Raw genomic sequence first — 22,927 nt, forward strand, 5'->3', positions numbered from 1 at the left:
TAGCATGAGCAAGCTCTGGACTTGAGATGGAGCCAGCACCTCAATATCCCTGCATGGATCACGAGAAGTCCTGCACTGAGTGGAATTATTGTATTCAGTGCTTGTTTGGAAATGGAGCCTCCAAGGGGCTCAAATATTCCACGTTGAGTGAAATTCATTATTCAGGACTCGGCTCAAGATGGAACCTGACTGCTCCATTTTAAAAAAGAAATTGCATTTCACCATTTTCAATTTGAGTTTATTATGGGGAAAATATTAGATAATGCAATTTAGCAAGTGGAGGACTTGAACATTATTCATGCAAAAATGCATTTAATCATATTCAATTAGTGCTGACAATGGATATAGATAATTTTCTTTGAATTTATTATGGGAAAAATATTAGAACATGTGATTTGGCAGAGAGAGGACTTGAGCATTATTTCAATGGAGAAAGACTGCAGAAAGCTACAGTACTGAGGGATTTGAAAGTCTTTGCACATAAATTTGTGGGCAGCACGGTGGAGTATAAAATCAGGAAGTTCATGCTGAAACTGTACAAGGAACAGTGGTTAGCACTGTTGCCTCACAGCGCCAGAGACTCGGGTTCAATTCCCGCCTCAGGCAACTGTCTGTGTGGAGTTTGCACGTTCTCCCCATGTCTGCGTGGGTTTTCTCAGAGTGCTCCGGTTTCCTCCAACAGTCAAAAAATGTGTAGATTAGGTGAATTGGCCGTGCTAAATTGTCCTTAGTGTTAGGTGAAGGGGTAAATGTAGGGGAATGGGTCTGGGTGGGTTGATCTTTGGAGGGTCGGTGTCGACTTGTTGGGCCGAAGGGCCTGTTTCCACACTGTAAGTAATCTAATCTAAAATCACCAAAAACCGAGCCGACAAGGTCAGGAGATAGTTGAGAAGGCAAATGGAATGCTGGCCTTTACAATAAAGAGGATGGAGTATAAAATCAGGGAGTTGATGCTGAAACTGTACAAGGCACTTGTCAGAACACAGCAGGGAAACTGAACAGCTATAATACGCTTACCTGAGAAAAGATAGACTGGCGTTGGTGGCAGTCACTAAACCAATCCCTCATGCAGAGGGAATGTCTCATGAGGAGAGGTTGAGTCATTTGGGACTTGAACTCATTAAAGTTTTTAAGTACAAGAGGCAAACATACAGCAAAGGACAAACTATCGTGGAGAGATGGCGGGAAACAAAGAATGAAAAGTTGTAATAAAGGAAAGATAATTTCATGGAAAGCGTGACGTGGCTAGAGAGATGGAGGCCGACTGTGAGATAGAGAGAAGGATGTGCAGAATGTGAGTGAGATAGATAAAGAGAGCGAGGGAGTGAGAGGGTAGGACAGACGATGAGACACAAAGTGAGAGGGAGAGAACATGAGAAACACAGCTACTGAGAGAGAAAGATAGTGTGAGGGACACAGAGACAGAGAGGGACCGTGAGAGCGATCAAGGCAGAGAGCGTGAGGGATAGAAATGGTGAGAGAGAGAGAGTAGTCATGGACTCATAGAGATGTACAGCATGGAAACAGACCCTTCAGTCCAACTAGTCCATGCCAACCAGATATCCCAACACAATCTACTCCCACCTGCCAGCACCTGACCCATATCCCTCTAAACCCTTCCTGTTCATATACCCATCCAGATGAGTTTAAATGTTGTAATTGTACCAGCCTCCACCACTTCCTCTGGCAGCTTATTCCATACACGTACCACCCTCTGAGTGAAAAGGTTGCCCCATACATCTCTTTCCTATCTTTCCCCTCTCATTCTAAACCTCTGCCCTCTTGTTCTGGACTCCCCAACCCCAGGGAAAAGACTTTATCTATTTACCCTATCCATGCCCCTCATGACTATATAAACGTCTATAAAGTCACCCCTCAGCCTCTGACACTCCAAGGAAAACAGCCCCAGCATATTCAACTTCCCCTCTAGCTCAAATCCTCCAACCCTGACAACGTCCTTGGAAATCTTTTCTGAATCATTTCAAGTTTTTATAACATCCTTCCAAGAGGAAAGAGACCAGAATTGCACACAATATTCCAAAAGTGGCCTAACCAATGTCCTATCCAGCCACAATATGACCTCCCATCCTGTACTCTGTATCCTGACCAATAAAGGAAAGCATACCAAACGCCTTCTTCACTATCCTATCTAATTGCGACTCCACTTTCAAGGAGCTATGAACCTGCACTCCAAGGTCTCTTTGTTCAGCAACACTCCCTAGGACCTTAACATTAAGTGCATAAGTCCTGCTAAGATTTGCTTTCCCAAAATGCAGCACCTCACATTTGTCTGAATTAAACTCCATCTGCCACTTCTCAGCCCATTGGCCCATCTAATTAATAGCCCATTGTAATCTGAGGTAACCTTCTTCGCTGTCCGCTACACCTCCAATTTTGGTGACATCTGCAAACTTACTGAGTATACCTATTATGCTCACATCCAAATCATTTGTATAAATGATGAAAGGTAGTGGACCCAGCACCGATCCTGGTGGTACTCCACTGGTCACAGGCCTCCAGTCTGAAAAACAACCCTCCACCACCACCGCCCTCTGTCTTCTACCTTTGGGCCAGTTATGTATCCAAATGGCTAGTTCTCCCTGTATTCCATGAGATCTAACCTTGGATCTCATGGTTAGATGAGACTATCCCATGGGGAACCTTGTCGAACGTCTTACTGAAGTCCATATAGATCACATCCACTGCTCTGCCCTCATCAATCTTCTTTGTTACTTCTTCAAAAAGCGTCAATCAAGTTTGTGAGACATGATTTCCCACGCACAAACCCATGTTGACTATCCTGAATCAGTCCTTGCTTTTCCAAATACATGTTCCTCAGGATTTCCTGCAACAACTTGCCCACCACCGACATCAGGCTCACTGGTCGAAAGTTCCCTGACTTGTCCTTACTACCCTTCTTAAACTGTGGCACCACGTTAGCCAAATTCCAGTTTTCCATCTGGACCTGTGACTATTGATGATACAAATATCTCAGCTAGGGACCCAGCAATCACTTCTCGAGCTTCCCACAGGGTTCTAGAATAGCCCTGATCAGGTCCTGGGTATATCTCCAACTTTATGCATTTCAAGACATCCAACATTGCCTCCTCTTCAATAGAGACACTTTTCAAGGTGTCAACATGTATTTCCCTACATTCTATATCTTCCTCGTCTTTTTTACACAGTAAATACTGATGCGAAACACTCATTTAGTATCTCTCCCATCTCCTGTGGCTTCACACAAAGGCCGCCTTCCAGATCTTTGAGGGGTCGTATTCTCTCCCTAGTTATCCTTTTGTCCTTAATGTATTTTTAAAAACCCTTTGGATTCTCCTTAATTCTATTTGCCAAAGTTAACTCATGTCCCCGTTTTGCCCTCCTGATTTCTCTCTTAAGTATACTCCTACTGCCTTTATATTCTTCTTAGGATTCACTCGATCTATCCTGTCTATATGCTTCCTTCTATTTTGTAAACAAATAGTCAATTTCTTTCGTCATCCAGCATTCCCTATACCTACCAGCCTTTCCTTTCACCCTAACAGGAATATACTTTCTCTGGATTCTTGTTATATCATTTCTGCAGGCTTCCTATTTTCCAGCTGTCCCTTTACCTGCAAACATCTGCCCCTAATTAACTTTTGAGAGTTCTTGCCTAACACCATCAAAATTAGCCTTCCTTCCATTTAGAACTTCAACTTTTAGATCTAGTCTATCCTTTTCCAGCACTATTTTAAAACTAATACAATTATGGCTGCTGGCCCCAAAGTGCTTCCCCACTGACATCTCAGTCATTTGACCTGCCTTATTTCCCAAGAGCAGGTCAAGTTTTGCACCTTCTCTGGTAGGTACATGCAGAAAATTTTATTGTCACACACTTACTAAATTTCTCTCCATCTAAACCCTTAACACTATGGCATTCCCAGTTTATGTTTGGAAAGTTAAAATCCTCGACCATAAAAAAACCTATTATTCTTACATATAACTGAGATATCCTTACAAATTTGTTTCTTAATTTCCCTCTGACTATTTGGGGGTCTATGATACAATCCCAATAAAGTGATCATCCCTCTCTTATTTCTCAGTTCAACCCAAATAACTTCCCTGGACGTATTTCTAGGAAAAACCTCCCTCAGCACAGGTGTAATGCTATCCCTTATTAAAAACACCACACCCCCTCCTCTCTTACCTCCTTTTCTGTCCTTCCTGGAGTATTTGTATCCTGGAACAGGAAGCTGCCAGTCCTGTCCATCCCTGAGCCAGATTTCTGTTACATTTAGTGATTGAGCGACAGATAGGGAGAGTGACTGAGCCTGGGGAGGGAGAGAGAGAGGGGAAGAGAGAGAGAGATAGAGAGAGAGGGATAGAGAGAGACAGAAGGAGGTTGAGATCATAGACTGGTGTATGTTGCTCCTGCTTGTTTGTTGTATTCTCAGCTACTGACCCTCCGTGTGTGAGTCTGAGAGTAATGAGCTGTATGATGTGACTGTCACGGATTGGGGGTGTGGCTGCAGATTACAGCTTGCTGGCACCCCCTCCCTCCCTGGGGCTGGCATATCCTTGTCAATGAGGCATGGGTATAAACACAGCCCACACGCTTGCAATCTGGTCCAGCTCACTGAGGGTCAAGGGTGTTTGGAAGTTTCAGGTCCCTGTCAGAGCAACATTGGCATCGTTGTTAATTGCAGGATGGAGAGAGAGAGAAAGAGAGAGAGAAAGAGAGAGAGAGTGAAAGACAGCTGTTGACAAAGAAAGAGAGAGTGTGAGAGATATAAATAGTGAGTGAGGGACACTTCACGATTGAGACAGACAGGGGAAAGAGAGACAAAAAGAGTGTTATGGACCTGACTAGACCCCCTTAAAACATTTCAGGAAAATAGAACTGACTCTAACGTTGCTCGGTGTTTTAAGGAGGCGTAGGGTGGATATTCCAGGAGTAATGCAGTTGGCCCAACCGCTTAGTTTTAATATTTTTGCTCGATGACTGAATGAAACACAAACAAACGAGAACAGAATACAGATAAATGGAACCGAAAACCTGACAGATTACCCGACCTTAATGATGCTGTTCCAAATGCTTGCGTTTGGGGCAGCATGGTGGCTCAGTGGTTAGCACTGCTGACTCACATCGCCAGGGACCCGGGTTCAATTCCCACCTCCGGTGACTGTCAGTGTGGAATTTGCACATTCTCCCTGTGCCTGCGTGGGTTTCCTCCCACAGTCCAATGATGTACAGGTGAGGTGAATTGGCCATGCTAAATTGCCCATAGTGTTCGGGGCATTAGTCAGAGGTGAACGTTGGAGAATGGGTCTGGGTGGGTTGTTCTTCGGAGGGCCAGTGTGGACTTGTTGTGCCGAAGGGCCTGTTTCCACACTGTACAGAATCTAATCTAAACACCCCTTGGCAAGAAAAAAAGTAAAATTGAGCCCAGGGTCTTACAAGAGAGAAGGAGGATCAGCAAGGACCTGCTTCTTTGGGTCCAGCAGCTTCACAACTGACTGCCTGCTGAAAGCAAACCAAACAAGAGAGAAGCTGAGCTGGAAGAACTGCCCACTCCTCTTTTTGTGTGCAAGTGTGCTTTTTTAAAACTTAAAAGCTTCTTAAAGTAGATCAACCCCAGACATTTTGGAACCTTTGCCCTTAAGACCTCCTTACAAAAAAAAAGCGAGGACCATATAGTCTTGTTCGAGGAGAAGCATCATCACAAGTGGAAGAGTGACTTAGCGCTTGAGACAGTCAGGAAAGAGAGAGAGAGTCGCTGAGGGAGAAAGAGAGCGAGACACAGAAAGAGAGAGATTACAGACCTGGGTGTATTGTTGCCTGTCATACGTTTGTTAGGAGAAAGTGAGGACTGCAGATGCTGGAGATCAGAGCTGAAAATGTTGCTGGAAAAGCGCAGCAGGTCAGGCAGCATCCAAGGAGCAGGAGAATCGACATTTTGGGCATGAGCCCTTCTTCAGGAATGAGAAAGGTGTGCCAAGCAGGCTAAGATAACAGGTAGGGAGGAGGGACTTTTGGGAGGGGCGTTGGAAATGCGATAGGTGGAAGGAAGTTAAGGTGAGGGTGGGGGCAGAGAGGTCAGGAAGAAGATTGCAGGTTAGGAAGGTGGTGCTGAGTTCGAGGGTTGGGACTGAGACAAGGTGGGGAGAGGGGAAATGAGGAAACTGGAGAAATCTGAGTTCATCCCTTGTGGTTGGAGGGTTCCTAGGCGGAAGATGAGTCGCTCTTCCTCCAGCCTTCATGTTGCTATGGTCTGGCGATGGAGGAGTCCTAGTACCTGCAAGTCCTTGGTGGAGTGGGAGGGGGAGTTGAAGTGTTCAGCCACGGGATGGTTGGGTTGGTTGGTGCGGGTGTCCTAGAAATGTTCCCTGAAACATTCTGCAAGTAAGCGGCCTGTCTCCCCAATATAGAGGAGGCCACATCGGGTGCAGCGGATGCAGTAAATGATGTGCGTGGAGGTACAGTTGAATTTGTGGTGGATATGGAAGGATCCCTTGGGGCCTTGGATGGAAGTAAGGGGGGATGCGTGGGTGCAAGTTTTGCAATTCTTGTGGTTGCAGGGGAAGGTGCCGGGAGTGGAGGTTGGGTTGGTGGGGGGTGTATACCTGATGAGGGAGTTACAGAGGGAGTGGTCTTTTCAGAACGCTGATAGGGGAGAGGGGGTAATATATCCCTGGTGGTGGGTTCCGTTTGGAGGTGGCGGAAATGACGATAGATGATGTGATGTGGATGGAGGTTGGTGGGGTGGTAGGTGAGGACCAGTGGGGTTCCGTCCTGGTGGCGATTGGAGGGGCGGGGCTCAAGCGTGGAGGAGCGGGAAGTGGAGGAGATGCGGTGAACATCCTTGTCGATCATGTTTGGGGGGAAATTGTGGTCTTTGAAGAAGGAGGCCATCTGGGTTGTTCGGTATTGGAACTGGTCCTCCTGGGAGCAGATGCGGCGGAGACAAAGGAATTGGGAATATGGATGGCGTTTTTACAGCGGGCAGGGTGGGAGGAGGTGTAGTCTAGGTAGCTGTGTGAGTCGGTAGGTTTATAGTACATTTGTTGCCATACGCCCCATGTGCCTGGATAGGTGCAGTCTTAGCAACATTAGCACGGCAGAAATTCACCAAAGATCCTCGGACAACAACTTCTAAACCCATGACCTTTGAAGTCTGGAAGGATAAAGACAACAGATGCATGGGAATATCACCCCCTGTAAATTCCGCTCCAGGTCATTTCTCATTTGCAAACCTGACTTGGACATATATGTGTGTATGTATAATATATAATATATAATAGATAGATAGATAGATAGATAGATAGATAGATAGATAGATAGATAGATAGATAGATAGATAGATAGATAGATAGATAGATAGATAGATAGATAGATAGATAGATCGATAGATCGATAGATAGATAGAAACAAACAAAGTGCTATTCCTCCTCTGTGGTTGGGCGAACCTGTTGGAACTCAATCCCCCCCCCCCCTCCAGAAGTATGTTGGGTGCACTGCAGCAGTTCAAGAAAACAGCTCATCCTACCTTCTCAAGGGCAACTGGGACTTCATCATAGATACCTACCAAACCCACAATCCCCATATCCCCATATCCCATGAGACAATAAAAATGAGGCTACGAGGTCTCAGATTTAGAAGACCGATGAGGAGGAATTATTCATTCAGGTGTTGGTCAAACGATGGAGGAAGTCTCATTCCTGATGTAGGGTTTGTGCTCCTTGGATGCTGCTTGACCTGCTGTGCTTTTCCAGCACCACGCTCTCAGTTGTGAAACAAAGAACACAGGACAAATAAAATGTACAGCCCAGGAACAGGCCCTTCAGCCTTCCAAGCCTGAGCCAATCCAACTGTACTGTCTAAAACTGTCGGTCAATTCCTCATCATCTGTATTGCTCGGTTCCCCACCTCCTCATGAATCTGTCAAGTCATGAATCGACCGTGCCTGCCTCTCCCACCTCTGCTGGCAATGTGTCCCAAACGCCCACCACCCACGATGGAATCCATTTCCCTAGAGTGTGGTGGATGACAGGGCATTGAATAAATTAAAAGATGATAGAGACAGATTTTGAATCAGTAACTGGTTGAAGAGTAGCGTTGAGGCCTAGATGAGATCAGCCATGGTGGTAAGAGATGTCAGAGCAAGGGGTTGAATTCCCCAGTCTTGCTGCTGAATCTTGCATTCTGATGCTATTACCGAAGTGAGATTCTTCAGCAGTAGCATTAGAGAGTACCATTGAGAAGAGAGACAGAAAGAGAGATGAAGATGCCTTTCCTAAACTTGCAATGATTAATCCTGGTTTTCCCAATTGGAATAATAGAATCCCTATAGTGTAGAAACAGCCCTTCAGTCTAACAAGTCCACACCGACCCTCCAAGGAGAAAACCCACCCAGACCCATTCCCCAACCCTATTACTCTACCCTGTCTAAGGCACCTAATCCTGATTGAGGGCTTTTGCCTGAAACGTCGATTTTTCTGCTCCTCGGATGCTGACCTGCTGTGCTTTTCCAGCACCACTATAATCTAGACTAATGCACCTAACCTACACAATTTAGCACGGCCAATCCACTCTAAACTGCACATCTTTAGACTGTGGGAGGACCCGGAGCACCCGGAGGAAACTCATGAGGACATAGGGGGAGAACATGCAAATTCTCCACAGGCAGTCGCACTGAAAGTGGAATCAAACACGGATCCCTGGCGCCGTGAGGCATCAAATGCAAAATCACAGAACCACCGTGCTGCCTCTGAGCCACCGTGGGGTTGAGGGGATGGTGGTACAGTCTAGCACAAAACAAAAAAAAAAGCCCACTGACTCTCCCACTGCACTCAGTGTCAGAACAGGCAGGAGGTTCAGTCCTGGGGGTGACCCACAACAGCGTCACCAGCAGAATCGGACTTTTGGGAGCACCGGTGCACCACGCTGGTGCCCTATCAAGTTGGAGGATGACACAAAGCTCTGCCCGAACTCGGAGTAGGAAACAGAAATCCAGCAGCGAAGAGCTGCTTGAATTTGTGAGCAGTGGTCTGTTTGAGCAAGGACCTGGGGACATATAGGTGTTCAAAAAGGCATGATAAATTCTCTCCATGCGTACATATGAGAGCCCAGGTGTACTGGACGTAAAGCACAAACGCCCTCATCTCTACTTGATTAAATTTAAGAAAAAAAATACAGAGAGAATAGGACCCCTCAAGACCAAAGTAGACATGTATGTGTTGAACCACAGGAGATGTGCAAGGTTCTCAAAGAATATCTGGGGCGGCATGGTGACTCACTGCTGCCTCACAGCGCCAGGGACACGGGTTTGATTCCAGCCTCGGTTGACTGTCCGTGTAGAGATTGCAAATTCTTCCTGTGTTTCCTCTGAGTGCTCCAGTTTTTCTCCCACAATCCAAAATGTGCACTTTAGGGGAAATTGACCATGATAAATTGCCCCATAGTGTTAGGTACATTAGTCAATGGCTAATATAAGATAGGGGAGTGTGTCTGGGTAGGTTACTTTTCAGAGAGCCAGTGTGAACTTGTTAGGCCGAATGACCTGTTTCCATACTGAAGGGAATCTAAGCTAATTTAGCTTCTCTGGCTTTACCGAACTGAAAGACATGTAGATTCGGGAATTTAGTGGTCATAACTTGAGAACAGTTCACAACAGTGTAGAGGAGGTGTTTCATGTATTAGAATTTATGAACATGAGTAATCTCCTTCTCCTGACCAGATATATCCAAGAACACTGCCAGAGGCTAGGGAAGCAATTGTGGGGGCTCTGGCTCATACTTTCGCATCACCGTTAGCTCCAGGTGAGGTCCGAGAAGACTGGGTGGGAGCGAATGCTGTGGCCTTATTCAAGAAGGGCTGCAAAGAAAAATCTGGGAACCGATGACCAGTGAGCCTAAACTATGTGCTAGGTAAGTTACTTGAGAAGATTCTAAGAGATAAGATATGCATATATTTGGAAAGAAAAGGTTTGATTAGGAATAGTCAGCATAGCTTTGTGCGTGGGAAACCATGGCTTACAAATTTGTGAGAGTTCTTTGATGAAGGTTGACGTGGGCAGGGTGGTAGGCGTAGTTGTTATGGACTTCAGAAACGCCTTTGATAAGGGTTCATATGGTAGGCTGCTCTCGAAGGTTAGATCACATGGAATCCGGGGAAGCTGGCAAACTGAATACACATTCGGCTTGATGGTAGGAACCAAAGGGTAACAGTGGAAGGATGCTTGTTGGATTGAAGGCCTGTGACTCCTGTTCTGCCTCAGGGATCGGTGCTGGGCCAGTTGCTATTTTTATCGATATCAATGACTTGGATGAGAATGTAAAAGGCACGATTATTTAGTTTGCAGTTGTCACTAAAATAGGCGTTATCATGGACAGTGAGGAAGGTTCTCAGAAATTGCAGGTGGACCTTAATCAGCTGAGGAAGTGGGCAGAGAAATGGCAAATAGATTTTAATATAGATACATATCAGGTCTTGCATTTTGGAAAGTCAAATCAAGGCAGGAGTTTCATGGTGAATGGTCAGGCCTCAAGGAGTGGTAGAGATGGACCTTGGAGTTCAGGTGCACGTTTGTCTGCATGTGGAGTCGCAGGTAGGCAGGGTAGTGAAGGTGGCTTTTGGTACACTGGGTTTCGTCAGTCAGGATATTGAGTGTAGAAGTCGGGAAGTTATGTTGCTGTTGTACAGGATGTTGGTGAGGCGACACGTGGAGTATTGTGTTCAGTGTTGGTGACCTTGCAATGGGAAGAATGCTATTAAACTGGAAAGAGCGCAGAATAAATTTACAAAGATGTTGCCAGGACTCAAGGCTCTGAGTATAGGGAGAGGCTGGGCAAACTAGGACATTTTTCTTTACAGCAATGGAGGCTCAGGGGGGATTTTACTTACTCATATAAGTACAAGAGATTCATTGATAGAGTGAATGAACTCAGTCTTTTCACCAGGGCTGGGGATCGAGGACTAGAGGGCATTGGTTTAAACTTAGAGGGAACTTGAGAATCAACTTTTTTTACACAGAGTGTATCATGCATATCGAATGAGCTGCCAGCAGAAGCAGTTGAGGTGGGTACAAAGGCTTATGCCTGTAACGTCGACTCTCCTGCTCCGCGGATGCTGCCTGACCTGTTGTACTTTTTCAGCACCCCAATTTTTATAATCTGTTATTGTATGTATAAACCATCAAGCTCTTGATTAGATTCCAATCTGTGACTCTCTCCTGTGTACATGTTCTTCTTTCCAAAAACATACATCCCCTCGATTGAAATCTAGTCTGCACCTTACACCCAAGTACCTGTTACTCTGCATATAAATCAGCCCGAAAACCTTGATTTCATTACAGTCTATAACTCACATCCTGCTACGTCTTATGGTAAACATAAACCCGCTGAGACCATCAATTATACTCCAGTCTCTAAGTTACTATAAGCTAAATGGCCGAATGTTAAACAGGGAGCAGCCACGGTGAAAGTAGCACACAGTCTTAGAGTTATCGAATCCTACAGCACGGAGTCAGGTCCTTTACCCCAAATTGGTCTTAGCCAGCAAAACCTTTCCTAGCTAAACCTTACCTATCCGTGTATTTGTCCGAATGACTTTTAAACGTTGTTAATGTAACTACCTAAAACGCATTTGCTGGCAGCTTATTCCGCATGCATGCCACCCTCTGTGTAAAAAAAAAGTTGCCTCTCAGGTTTCCTTTGATCCTTTCCCCTCTCAGCTTAAACTGATGCCCACTAGTCCTCGAATTCCCAACCCCGGGAAAAAGACTAAGTGTGCTCACCCTATCCATTCCTCCATGATCTTAAAGAGTTATGTAGGATCCCACGTCGATCTCCTATACTCTAAAGAATAGAGTTTTGGTTTGTCCAAACTGTCCCTATAACTTGAGCCTTGAGTCCTGGCAACATCTTTGTAAGTTTATTCCGCGCTCTTTCCAGTTTAATAACATTCTTCCCAACGCAAGGTGACTAAAACTGAACACAATACTCCATGTACAGTCTCACCAACATCCTGTATAACTGCAACATAACTTCCCAACTTCTTTACTCAATGCCCTGACTGATGAAGGCTAGTGCACCAAAAACCGCCTTCACTATCGTGCCTCCCTGTGACTCCACTTGCTGAGAACAGTTCACTTGAACTCTAGGATCCCTCTGTTCCACTATCTTCCTGAAGGCCGTACCATTCACATGAAACTCCGACCTTGATTTAACTTTCCAAAATGTAAGACCTCACACTTATCTATATTAAGCTTTCATTTCTGTTTCTCAGCCCAGTTCCCCAGCTAATCAAGGTCCAGCTGTAGCTTCTGAGAATCTTCCTCACTGTCCACGATAACTCCTATTTTAGTGTCATCTCTAAACTTACAAATCATGCCGCTTACATTTTCATCGAAATCATTGATATAGATAACAAACAGTAATGGGTTCATTACCGACAGCACTTCAGTAGTCACAAGCTTCTCATCTGACAAGCATCCTTCCACTATTACGCTCTGCTTACTACAATCAAGCTAATTGGTAGTCAATTTGCATTTCCTCCTGGATTCCATGCGATCTAAGCTTTCAGAGTCGCCAACCATGTAGAACCTTTGCAAAGGCCTACTGAAATCCACATAGATTACGTCTACTGCACTGCCCTGGTCAACTGCCTTTGTCACTTTGATCAAAGTAATCTAACGAATTTGTAAGGCATGATATCTCGCGCACAAAACCAAGGTGACTTTAGAAATGCATGGATAACTTTCTCTGAGAAACTTCCCAAGTAACTTACCTCACACAGAGGTGAGGCTCACTTGAACACACTTCTCAGACTTTTCTTTGCAGCCCTTATTGAATAAGCGCACAACATTCGTGACCCCGTAGTCTTACAGACCTTTACGCGTGGCTAATAATGATGCACAAATATGAGCCAAGGCCTCCACAATTTCCTCCCTAGCCTCTGGCAGTGTTTGTGGATGTAGCGGTCAGGACAAGGAGATTTCACCACATTTATACATTCTAATTCATGCAACACCTCCTTTACTGTGAGATGGACTTCGCTCAAGACATGACAACTAAATTCCCAAAGTTTCCAAGTCTTTACGTCTTTCTACACGGTAAACACAGAGGAGAAATGTGCATTGAGAACTTCGCCCATCTCCTGCGGTTCTACACATGCATGCCCACTTTGGTCCTTGAGGTGTCCACTTCTTTCTCTAGTTACTTTTTTCCTCCGTGAATATATTTCAAGGACCTCCTTGGATTCACCTCAATCTTCTCAGCCAAGGCTTTCTCGCGCCTCCTTTTCGCCATCCTGATTCTCTTTTTCAATAAACTCCTGTATCCTTTACATAACTCCATGGAACCCTTGATCCCAACAGCCTGTACCTGAGCCACACCTCCTTTTTCTGCTGGTTAAGGCCTCGTTATCTTTTGTCATCTCGGGTTTCCTATTCCTGTCGAATTTGGCTTTTACCCTCACAGTAGCATATAGACTTTGAAAACTAACGACCTCACTTTTAAAGGCCTCCCAATTGTCAGAGGTCCCTTTGCCTGCAAAACAAACTACTCCAATCTCCCCCTGCAAACTCCTGTCTAATTTCATCAAAATTTCATTGGCCCCAAATTAGAATGTGAACTTGTGGACAAGTTTTTTTTCCTTCTCCATAACTATTTAAAAATTAATAGAACTATGATCACTGGTACCAATGTGCTCCCCCTACTTTTACGCCAGTTACCTCTCCTGCATTATTTCCAAAGAATAGATTGGGTTTTGCCACTTCCTGAGTAGGACCCTCTATATACTGCTTGAGGAAACTTTCCTGAACAGACTTAACAAATTCCATCCCAGCTAAGCCCCAGTCCATGTTAAAAAAATTAAAATCCCCTATTATGACAACCATATTGTTCCAGCAAGTCTGCCCAATCGCCCTGTATATTTGTTCCTCTAATTCCCATTGACTCTTTTGGGGCCTATAGTAACACATCAATAACGTCACCATCCCCTTCTTGTTTCTTAGCTCCTCCCATAAAGTCTCATTTATTTAGTCTCTGATTACCAATGTGATCCTCGCCTTAATCAAAAACGCAACTCCTCTTCCATTTTTTCTTCCTGCACTGTCGCAACTGAAGCACCTGTACACTGCCTGTCCTGTCCTGCCCTTCGCCATGTTTCTGTAATCTAATATCCCAGTGTACCTATCCACGCCTTGAGTTCGTCGACCTGACATATCAGGCCTTTGCATTAGAAATGCATCCAATTAAATCCTACAGACTTTCCTTCATCCCTGCTGTGTTCAAGCCTGACCTGTCCCTTCACTTTTCTATTCCTGTATCTCCTTCAACCTCGCACTTGCTTCCCTGTTGTTAAGGATCTCACCTCTTGCCTATCTAGTTTAAACCTTCCCTTTAACCCCACAGTTTAATTACTTCTGCTTCCTGTTTTCCAAAGGAATCAGAATCTGGAATTCCGTCATTTTCATGGCGTGCAACAGGTTAAAACGTTACCATTTTCCCTAGGGCTGTTAGGAACAGAGGATATCGTGTGGCCAGCCTGTGAGTCCCACTTCCTATGAAAGCATGAGGAAAAAGCAACACAATTTCTTTGCATTTCCATTCACTCACTATTTCTGTAGACTAACTCAATGTAATTAATCTCCAAGGGCACACAGTTCCCGCTGTACCTCAGACTTATAAAGTCATAAGGACGTACAAGCACACCAACAGGCCCTTCGGTACAACTGACCAGATATCCGAAATAAACCTAGTCCAATTTTCCAGCATTAAGCCAATATCCCTCTAAGACCATTCTATTCATACGGGCATCGAGATACCTTGTATTTGTTGTAATTGTACTAGCGTCTATCACTTCCTCTGGCAGCTCATTCCATACACGCATCACCCTCTGCATGAAAACATTGCTGCTTCCGTCCCTTTCGAATCTTTCTCCTCACATCTTAAAAGTATGACCTGTACTTTTGGAGTATCCTATCCTGAGGCAAAGACCTTGCCTGTTTACTCTTTTCATGCTCATCGTGATTTTCTAATCCTCTAAAATGTCACCCCTCAATCTCCGACACTTCAGGGAAAATAGCCCCAGTCTGTTGCATTCAGCCTCTCCCTGTAGCTGAAACCCTTTGATCAGTGTAGATTGTTTCCGAACTCTTTCAAGTTTCACGACATTTTTCCTATAGCAGGGAGACCAGAATTGCAGGCAGTATTACAATAGTACCTAACCAATATCCTGTACAGCCCCAACATGATCTCCCAATCCCTATTCTGAATACTGACTTCTTCAATACACTGTAGACCTGCGATTCCATTTCCAAGTAAATAAGTAAGAAGCTGCACTCCACGGTCTCCTTTTTTTTTTGATTAGATGACTTACGGTGAGGAAACAGGCCCTTCGGCCCAACTCGTCTGCACCGACCCTCCGAAGAGCAACCCACCCAGTCCCATTCCCCTCCAGTTAGCCCTTCACCTAACACTACGGGCAATTTAGCCTGGCCAATTCACCTGACATGCACATTTTTGGACTGTGGGTGGAAACCGGAGCACCCAGAGGCCGGAGGGTGCTTACGCAGTGACAGGGAGAATGTGCAAACTCCACACAGGTAGTTGCCCGAGGCGGGAATTGAAACCGGTTCTGGTGCTGTCAGGCAGCAGTGCTAACAACTGTGCCACCATGCCGCCTAGCACAGCCTTGTTCAGCAACACTCCCCAGGATCCTACTATCAAGTTTCTAAGTCCTGTCCTGCCATTCCAAAATGCAGCACCTGACATTTATCAGAATTAAACTCCATCTGCCACTGCTCGGACCATTGGCCCAATTCATCAAGATCTCACCATGCTCTGAGGTAATCTTTTTCACTGTCCGGTTCACCTTCAATTTTGGTGTCGTCTGCAAACTCACGAAACATACCTCCTCTTTTCACACCCAAATCATTTATATAAATTACATAAAGCAGTGGAACCATCGTTAATTCTCGTAGTACACCACTGGTCACACGCCTCCAGTCTGAAAAGCAACCCTCCACCACAACTTCGACTTTCGACCTTTGAACCAGATCTGTATCAAATTGGCCAGTTCTCTTGGTACTTCATGTGATCTAACCTTGCTAACTGGTCTACCATGAGCAACCTTACTGAAGTCCATATAGATCATGTACACCGCTCTGCCCTCAGCAATCCTCTCTGTAGCCTCTTCAAAAAAAATAAACTCAGTTAGTAAGGAAAGATTTCCATGCACAAACCTTTGTTGACTATCCACAATCCGTCCGTGCCTTTCCAAATACATGTAAAGCACGTTCCCCAGGATTTCCTCCAACAACCTGCCCACCACTGATGTCAGAGACATAAAAAAAAACCCTGCAGATGCTGGAATCCAAGGTAGAGAAGCAGTTGGCTAGAAGTAGGCAGCAACGGGAGGTGCAGAAGTGAATGTTTCGGGAAGAAGGGCTACACCCACAATTTTGACTTCTCTACGTTCTGATGCTGCCTGGCTTGCTGTGTTCTTCCGGCCTCCTGCTTGTCCACCACTGATGTCAGACTTCCTGGTCTATAGTTCCCTGGCTTTTCCTTACCATCTTTCTTAAATAGTGGCCACCATGTTAGTCAACTTCCAGTTGTCTGACATCTCACCTGTAGCTATTGATGCTACAAATCTCTCAGCAAAGGGCTCTGCAATCGTTTCCCTAGCTCTCCTTGCAGCACCTCCCCATTTAAATTAAAGTTCTTTTTTGATTTCTGCTGAGAAACACCACACTTTACAATTTTTTCTGCATTGGAAAATATTTTATGCTCTCACTTATGATTTCCAGCATCGCTGAATTTGAATACACTTCACATCGTCTTCATAAATTACAACAGACTCTTGGGTTTTGTTTCACCTCATGTTTTGCCCCTTTTCCAAATGCCAGCCGGGCATCTGAATCTTTAGTAAATATCGAAAGAACTGCGGATGATATAAATCAGAAACAAAAAGAAACTTGGCTGGAAAAGCTCAGCAGGTCTGGCAGTATCTGTACAGAGAGATCAGAGTTAACATTTCAATTCGAGCGACCTTTCCTCAGAACACGAATGTTCAGTCTGATGTCTGTCCGTAGATGCTGCCCAACACGTTAAACTTTTTCCAGCAATTTCTGTTTTTATATCAGAGTCTTTAAGCCTGAATTTAACAAGTTCTTTTGTTAAGAACGCGGGACCTTAACAAGCAAATTAAACGACTCGTTGTTTGAGGGTTTTCTCGTGCAGCATATCGAATTTGCATCCTTTTCTCGCAAAGTTGTAAATTAGGCTCCCACTGGGACCTGGTAGCGAGTGGGACCACAATGCACTGCGCTATTGAAACCACTCTATTGGCCGCATCTTGTGGAGCTGGGTGGGGTGGGGTGGGGTGGGTGTGGGGTTGGGTGGGGGGTGGCGGGGAGATGGAAGCGCGGATGCGCACGTGGTGCGAAAGAACATGTGCCATCAATTGAAGGACTTCACTGTTGGCCAATGGAAACTCGGAGGGCCGGAAGCCAGATCGTCCTCCAGCCAATTGACGCTCCCCTATTGTCTGAATGCGGATGTTAGACCCTGTGTTCTGAAGCTGTTCATTCCTGCCCGGAGAAGTTGCTGCTACTCCTTATCTCTGTCTGAATGAAGATTGAGCTTCACCCAAACTGAAACATCATGTTCTGCCCATCATCCATGATCATTCCACTACTTTTCAGTTCTTTTCTCATTCGGGGTTAAATTGTTGACTTGCAAGAATTGAACGGTAAGGAAGTGAATCCAGGGAAGGGGTAGATTCTGGAAAGGTTGGCCCAGGTCTTCCACTCTGTAAAGGAAGGTGACATCGTTGACTGTGCTGAGGAAGGGTCACTCGACCCGAACCGTGAACTCTTGATTTCTCTCCACTGATGTTGGCAGACCTGCTGAGTTTGTCCAGCATTTGCATTTTTGTTTGTGACATCTTTTACTCACTCAGCTCGGCACCCTGAGTTGGAGACAGTGAGATCTGCAGATGCTGGAGACCAGAGTTGAGAGTGTGTGTTGCTGGAAAAGCACAGCAGGTCAGGCAGCATCCTAGGAGCAGGAAAATCGAAAGAGCCCTTCGTCAGGAATTGCCCGAAACGTCGGTTTTCCTGCTTCTCAGATGCTGCCTGACCAAATGTGCTTTTCCAGCAACACACTCTCAACTCGACACACTTGTTTTTCTGGCTAACAGAATGATGTCTTTTCTTATTATTCATAATTAAAAGGGGTGATTTCCAGCGAAGAGCTGACATGTGATGAGGCATTAAATTAATATGATTGAGCTGTGCCCAGTGTTGTTATTGTGTACATATTTGATATTATCACACTGTTACAACATTCTCGTGTTGTTTCCACTCTTGTATGAGAGTCTTGCTGCGAAATGTAACATTTCAGTTTTGTATTCATTAAGGCACTGGGCTCATTTTGGCAATTTGAAGCTGTGCCAACTCTTTAACAATCCAGTCACTCTCAGTCTTTCTCTGTGTCTCTGATTGATATATAGCAAGTTATTTCCCTCAACTGCCCATTTGGTTTTGAATCAACTGTTTGACACATGCTTAATGCTTCCTCATATATTAAAATTTTCAGGATGCGTCCAATTGATGCCAAAGTAATATTCTCCCTTACACCTCCTTGTGTCTTTCATTCGGTTGTGGTCCAGTTAATCTGAATATTTTTGGTCGAGTAATAGAGGTTTACAAAATTATGAGGGGCATGGAAAGAATAAATAGACAATTTCTTATCCCTGGGTGGGGAGTGCAGAACTAGAGGGCATAGGTTAAGTGTGAGAGGGGAAAGATTTAAAAGAGAACGATGGGGCAACATTTTCACACAGAGGGTGGTACGTGTATGGAATGAGCTGCAAGAGGAAGTGGTGGAGGGTGGTACAGTTACAACGTTTAAAAGATATCTGGATGGAGACTTGAATAGGAAGGGTTTACAGGGATATGGGCCGAATGCTGGCAGGTGGGATGAGTTTCGGTTTGGGAAATCTGGTCGGCATGGACTGGTTAGACCGAAGGGTCTGTTTCCGTGCTGTACATCTCTATGGCTCTAATATATCCTGAAGAACAAGCATTCAACAATACAGCATAAAAGAAGCTGTTTGGCACATTGAATCTGCACCAATTGTGAATAGAAATCTATCAATTAGCATGAATTAGCAATATTTTTATAATATTTTCTTTTGAATTTTTATCTTGCACTGAGATATTTATGACTTCTACAAATGCTTTTACAGGATAGAAGAAGGGAAGGATTTGAAGAAAGAAATCTAAACCTAACGAGGATCTGAACGTCATGGGCCTTTCACTGTGGAGGGAGAAATATTTCTCTGTTCTGTCTGCTTCCAAGGTATTAAAAGTCAATTTGACTGGTAAAGCATTGTGATGCACAAGCATACCTGATTGCGAATATTTCAGTATACCGACAGTGAAAAAAACATTAACCAGCAAAACAGCCTGCAAAAACGATTGCATAATTCACAGCAGAGAGAGACTATGCATATGTTTTGGGTGTGGACAAGGTTTCAACTGATTATTAAAACTGGAGAGGGAATGAGAAAAGTCTCTCCATGAATAAATCCTGGAAATGTGGGCACTATAGAAAGGGATTCCATTACCCATCTGCATTTGAGATTTATGAGCACAGACATACTGGGGAGAGGCCGTTCATCTGCTTTCTGTGTGAGAAAGGATTCAGCGCTATCTCTGATCTGCTGACAGTGCAGCAAGTTCATGCTGAGGGCAGGCCATTCATGTCTGACTGTAGGAAGGGACTTGCTGATATATCTACCCAGCTGACACACAAGCGTATTCACACGTGGAAGAAGGTATTCCCCTGCTTGGATTGTGGGAAGGGATTCACCAATTCAGCAAACCTCTTGAGACACAAGCGAGTTCACACTGGGGAGAGACCGTATACTTGCTGTGAGTGTGGGAAAGGATTTGCTCAGTCGTCTGGCTTGGTTATTCACCAACGGATTCACACTGGGGAGAGGCCATTCACCTGCTCTCAGTGTGGGAAGGGATTCACTGATTCGCACACCCTGTTGCAACACGAACGAATTCACACCGGGGAGAGGCCTTTTGTCTGTTCTCAGTGTGGGAAGGGATTCACACAGTTATCCAACCTGCAAGCTCACCAGCGGGTTCACACTGGAGAGAGGCCATTCTCCTGCTCTCAGTGCGCGAAGGGATTTACACAGTCATCCCACCTTCAAGTACACCAGCGGGTTCACACTGGAGAGAGGCCATTCACCTGTTCTCAGTGCAGGAAGGGATTCACATGTTCATCCCATCTGCAAGCACACCAACGAGTCCACAGCAGGGAGAGGCCATTCACTTGCTCTCTGTGTGGGAAGGGATTCTCTCACTTATCCAACCTGCAAACACACCAGCAGGTTCACACTGGGGAGAGGCCATACGCCTGCTCTCAGTGTGGGAAGGAATTTACTCGATTATCCAACCTGCAGAGACACCAGCGAGTTCACACCGGGGAGAGGCCTTTCACCTGCTCTCAGTGCGGGAAGGGATTCACTCGATTGTCCAGCCTGCAGGAACACCAGCGAGTTCACAAATGACTGCAGGAGTCTGTTCTTCTGTTAGTGCTGCTGCTTACCTTGTTCAGGAGTAAACCATGTTCATCTGTCAGTGGGTGAAGTGGGAGGCTCAGAGGGTTTCTTTCTGCTTGATTGGCCATCTCACCACTTTGCTACCAGTGCGGATGCTTAAAATTCTATATAAATCCTTAAATGAAAGCAATGTTTCAAAGCCATTTTTTCAGTTTACATTTCATTTCTCCAATAGCATGCCACATTGGCATGCAGATGGTCATGGTCTGTCGTTGTTTTGTTTAATTGATGTGGGTGCTTCTCAAAGAAGGTACTTGTGAATTTGTAAAGTTGGAAGCTCATTTGGAGTTGCTGTGGGGAAATGAAACTAGAAGGCTTGCTGAGCTTGGAGCTGGAGGAAGAAATCTTCAGTGAGACTGAGCGAAAAGCAGGAAGTCTTAGGGTGGCAGGAAGCTGTCATGTGAATGAGGAGCAGGAAGGCCACTCAGCCCTTTGAAACTGCCTCACCGAATGATAAGATTGTGATTGATCGAATTGTCATCTCCACTCCATGATCCTGTCTGAACTCTCGAAGCTGTGTCCCCAGGCTGGTCCAAAAGATGGTGCAGAAGATGGAACTGAGTCAGTAAAACTCATATGTTCTCACTGTCATTGGGTGGGATAGTTAGAGCATCACGCTGTCTATCCAAGTGTAAATCAGTGTTGGTAAAAGCAGCTGGTGTTTCTCCAGGGAATGTAACACCAAGGAGGGAAGCTCCTGAGAAACCCATCCTTTCTCATGCGTTTACCACCAGTGAAAATATATGTCAGGGATTCTGTAGCATTTATATTTTCGGGAAAGTCACTCCTAAAAAGCGAAATAAAGCCTTTTGTTCTGTGTTGCTGGCTCAGCTAAACCTTATTGGGAATATCTTTGGACCTTTTCCAGAAGTTTTATTCATTAATACAGTTTATTGTGGAGAATGTATGTGAATGGTTGTTGTCAGAGCATAACCAGAACAATGTGGATCATTTTGGACCCCTGATCAAAGGAAAGGTACACTGGCATTGGAGGCCAGAGTGTGTTCATTAGTCTGATACCAGCTATGGAGGGACTGTGGAGAGGAAAGGATAAATAGGTTGGGACTATACACTTTGGCACATAGGAGAATGATACATGACCTTTTGTGGAACACACATGATTGTTAGGGGATTTGACAGAGTAGCTGTAGAAAAGTTGTTTCCCCTCGTGGAGTGTCTTGGAGCACAGTGTAATCTAAGAGTCTAAGGTCACTTATTTATGACAGACATGAGGAAGGATTTCTTCTCGAGGCTATTGAGTCTGGAATTCTTTCCCACTGAGGCCTGTTGAAGTTGGATCATGAAGTATACGGAAGGCTGCGATAGACAGATTTTTATTGAGGAAGGTGATCAATGGTCACAAGAAAAAGGATGATCAGATCAACGGTGACCCCATTAAATTACTGACCAGATCTGATGGGTGGTATTGTGTGCTCATTTGTTTATTGTCTTTACTAAGAGTGAATCGAAACTGCACTGTTATTGTTGGTTTTGGCTCTATGTTACTCATGCATCATATGGATTCAACTCAGGGAAATGATTTCACAGGCAGTTACTGTTTTCACAACCTTGGATGGGGAGCCACAGTTCAGAGGTTACTCATAGAATCATGGAGATGTACAGCATGGAAACAGACCCTTCAATCCAATTCGTCCATGCTGACTGGTTATCCTAAATTAATCTCGTCCCATTTTCCATCACTTGGCACATATCCCTGTAAACCCTTCCTATTCATGTACATATCCCGATGCCTTTTAAATCTTGTAATTGTACCAGCCTCCACTGCTTCTCTGGCAGCTCATTCCATACACAAACCACTTTCTGTGTGAAAAAGTTGCTCTGCAGATCCCTTTTAAATCTTTCCCCCTCTCATCATAAATCTAAGTCCTCCAGTCCTGGACTCCCCCAACCCAGGGAAAAAACCTTGTCTATTTACCCAATCCATGGCCCTCATAATTTTATAAACCTCACGCCTCAGTCTCCAACGCTCCACAGAAAACAGCCCCAGATTATTCAGCCTTTCTCTATAGCTCAAACCCTCCAACCCTGGAAACATTTTTGTAAATCTTTTCTGGACCCTTTCAAGTTTCACAACAGCCCTCTTATAACAGGGAAATCAGAATTACATAATATTCTAAATGGGGCCGAACCAATGTCCTGTACAGCGGCAACACAACCTCTCAACTCTTGTGGGCTTCACAGTGGCACAGTGGTTAGCACTGCTGCCTCACACGCCAGAGACCCGGGTTTAATTCCCGTCTCAGGCAACTGTCTGTATGGAGTTTGCACATTCTCCCC

The 22,927-nt window shown here is 44.9% G+C and overlaps 1 protein-coding gene across 1 annotated transcript; it reads left to right on the forward strand.

Moving 5' to 3' along the window:
- The first annotated feature begins 17,567 nt into the window (after positions 1–17,567).
- LOC140470493 (uncharacterized) lies at positions 17,568–21,416 on the forward strand. The gene is made up of 2 exons (XM_072566604.1): positions 17,568–17,737; positions 19,238–21,416. Exon 2 carries the CDS (start codon positions 19,571–19,573, stop codon positions 20,576–20,578), a length of 1,008 nt encoding a protein of 335 aa, XP_072422705.1. The 5' UTR covers positions 17,568–17,737; positions 19,238–19,570; the 3' UTR covers positions 20,579–21,416.
- The last annotated feature ends 1,511 nt before the right edge of the window (positions 21,417–22,927 follow it).

Source organism: Chiloscyllium punctatum, chromosome 51 (assembly GCF_047496795.1).
Source record: "Chiloscyllium punctatum isolate Juve2018m chromosome 51, sChiPun1.3, whole genome shotgun sequence".
NCBI classification, from domain to species: Eukaryota; Metazoa; Chordata; class Chondrichthyes; order Orectolobiformes; family Hemiscylliidae; genus Chiloscyllium; species Chiloscyllium punctatum.

Excerpts from the sequence above, each read along its gene's own strand:
- LOC140470493 (XM_072566604.1), top strand. The coding sequence starts at position 19,571 with ATGAATAAATCCTGGAAATGTGGGCACTATAGAAAGGGATTCCATTAC.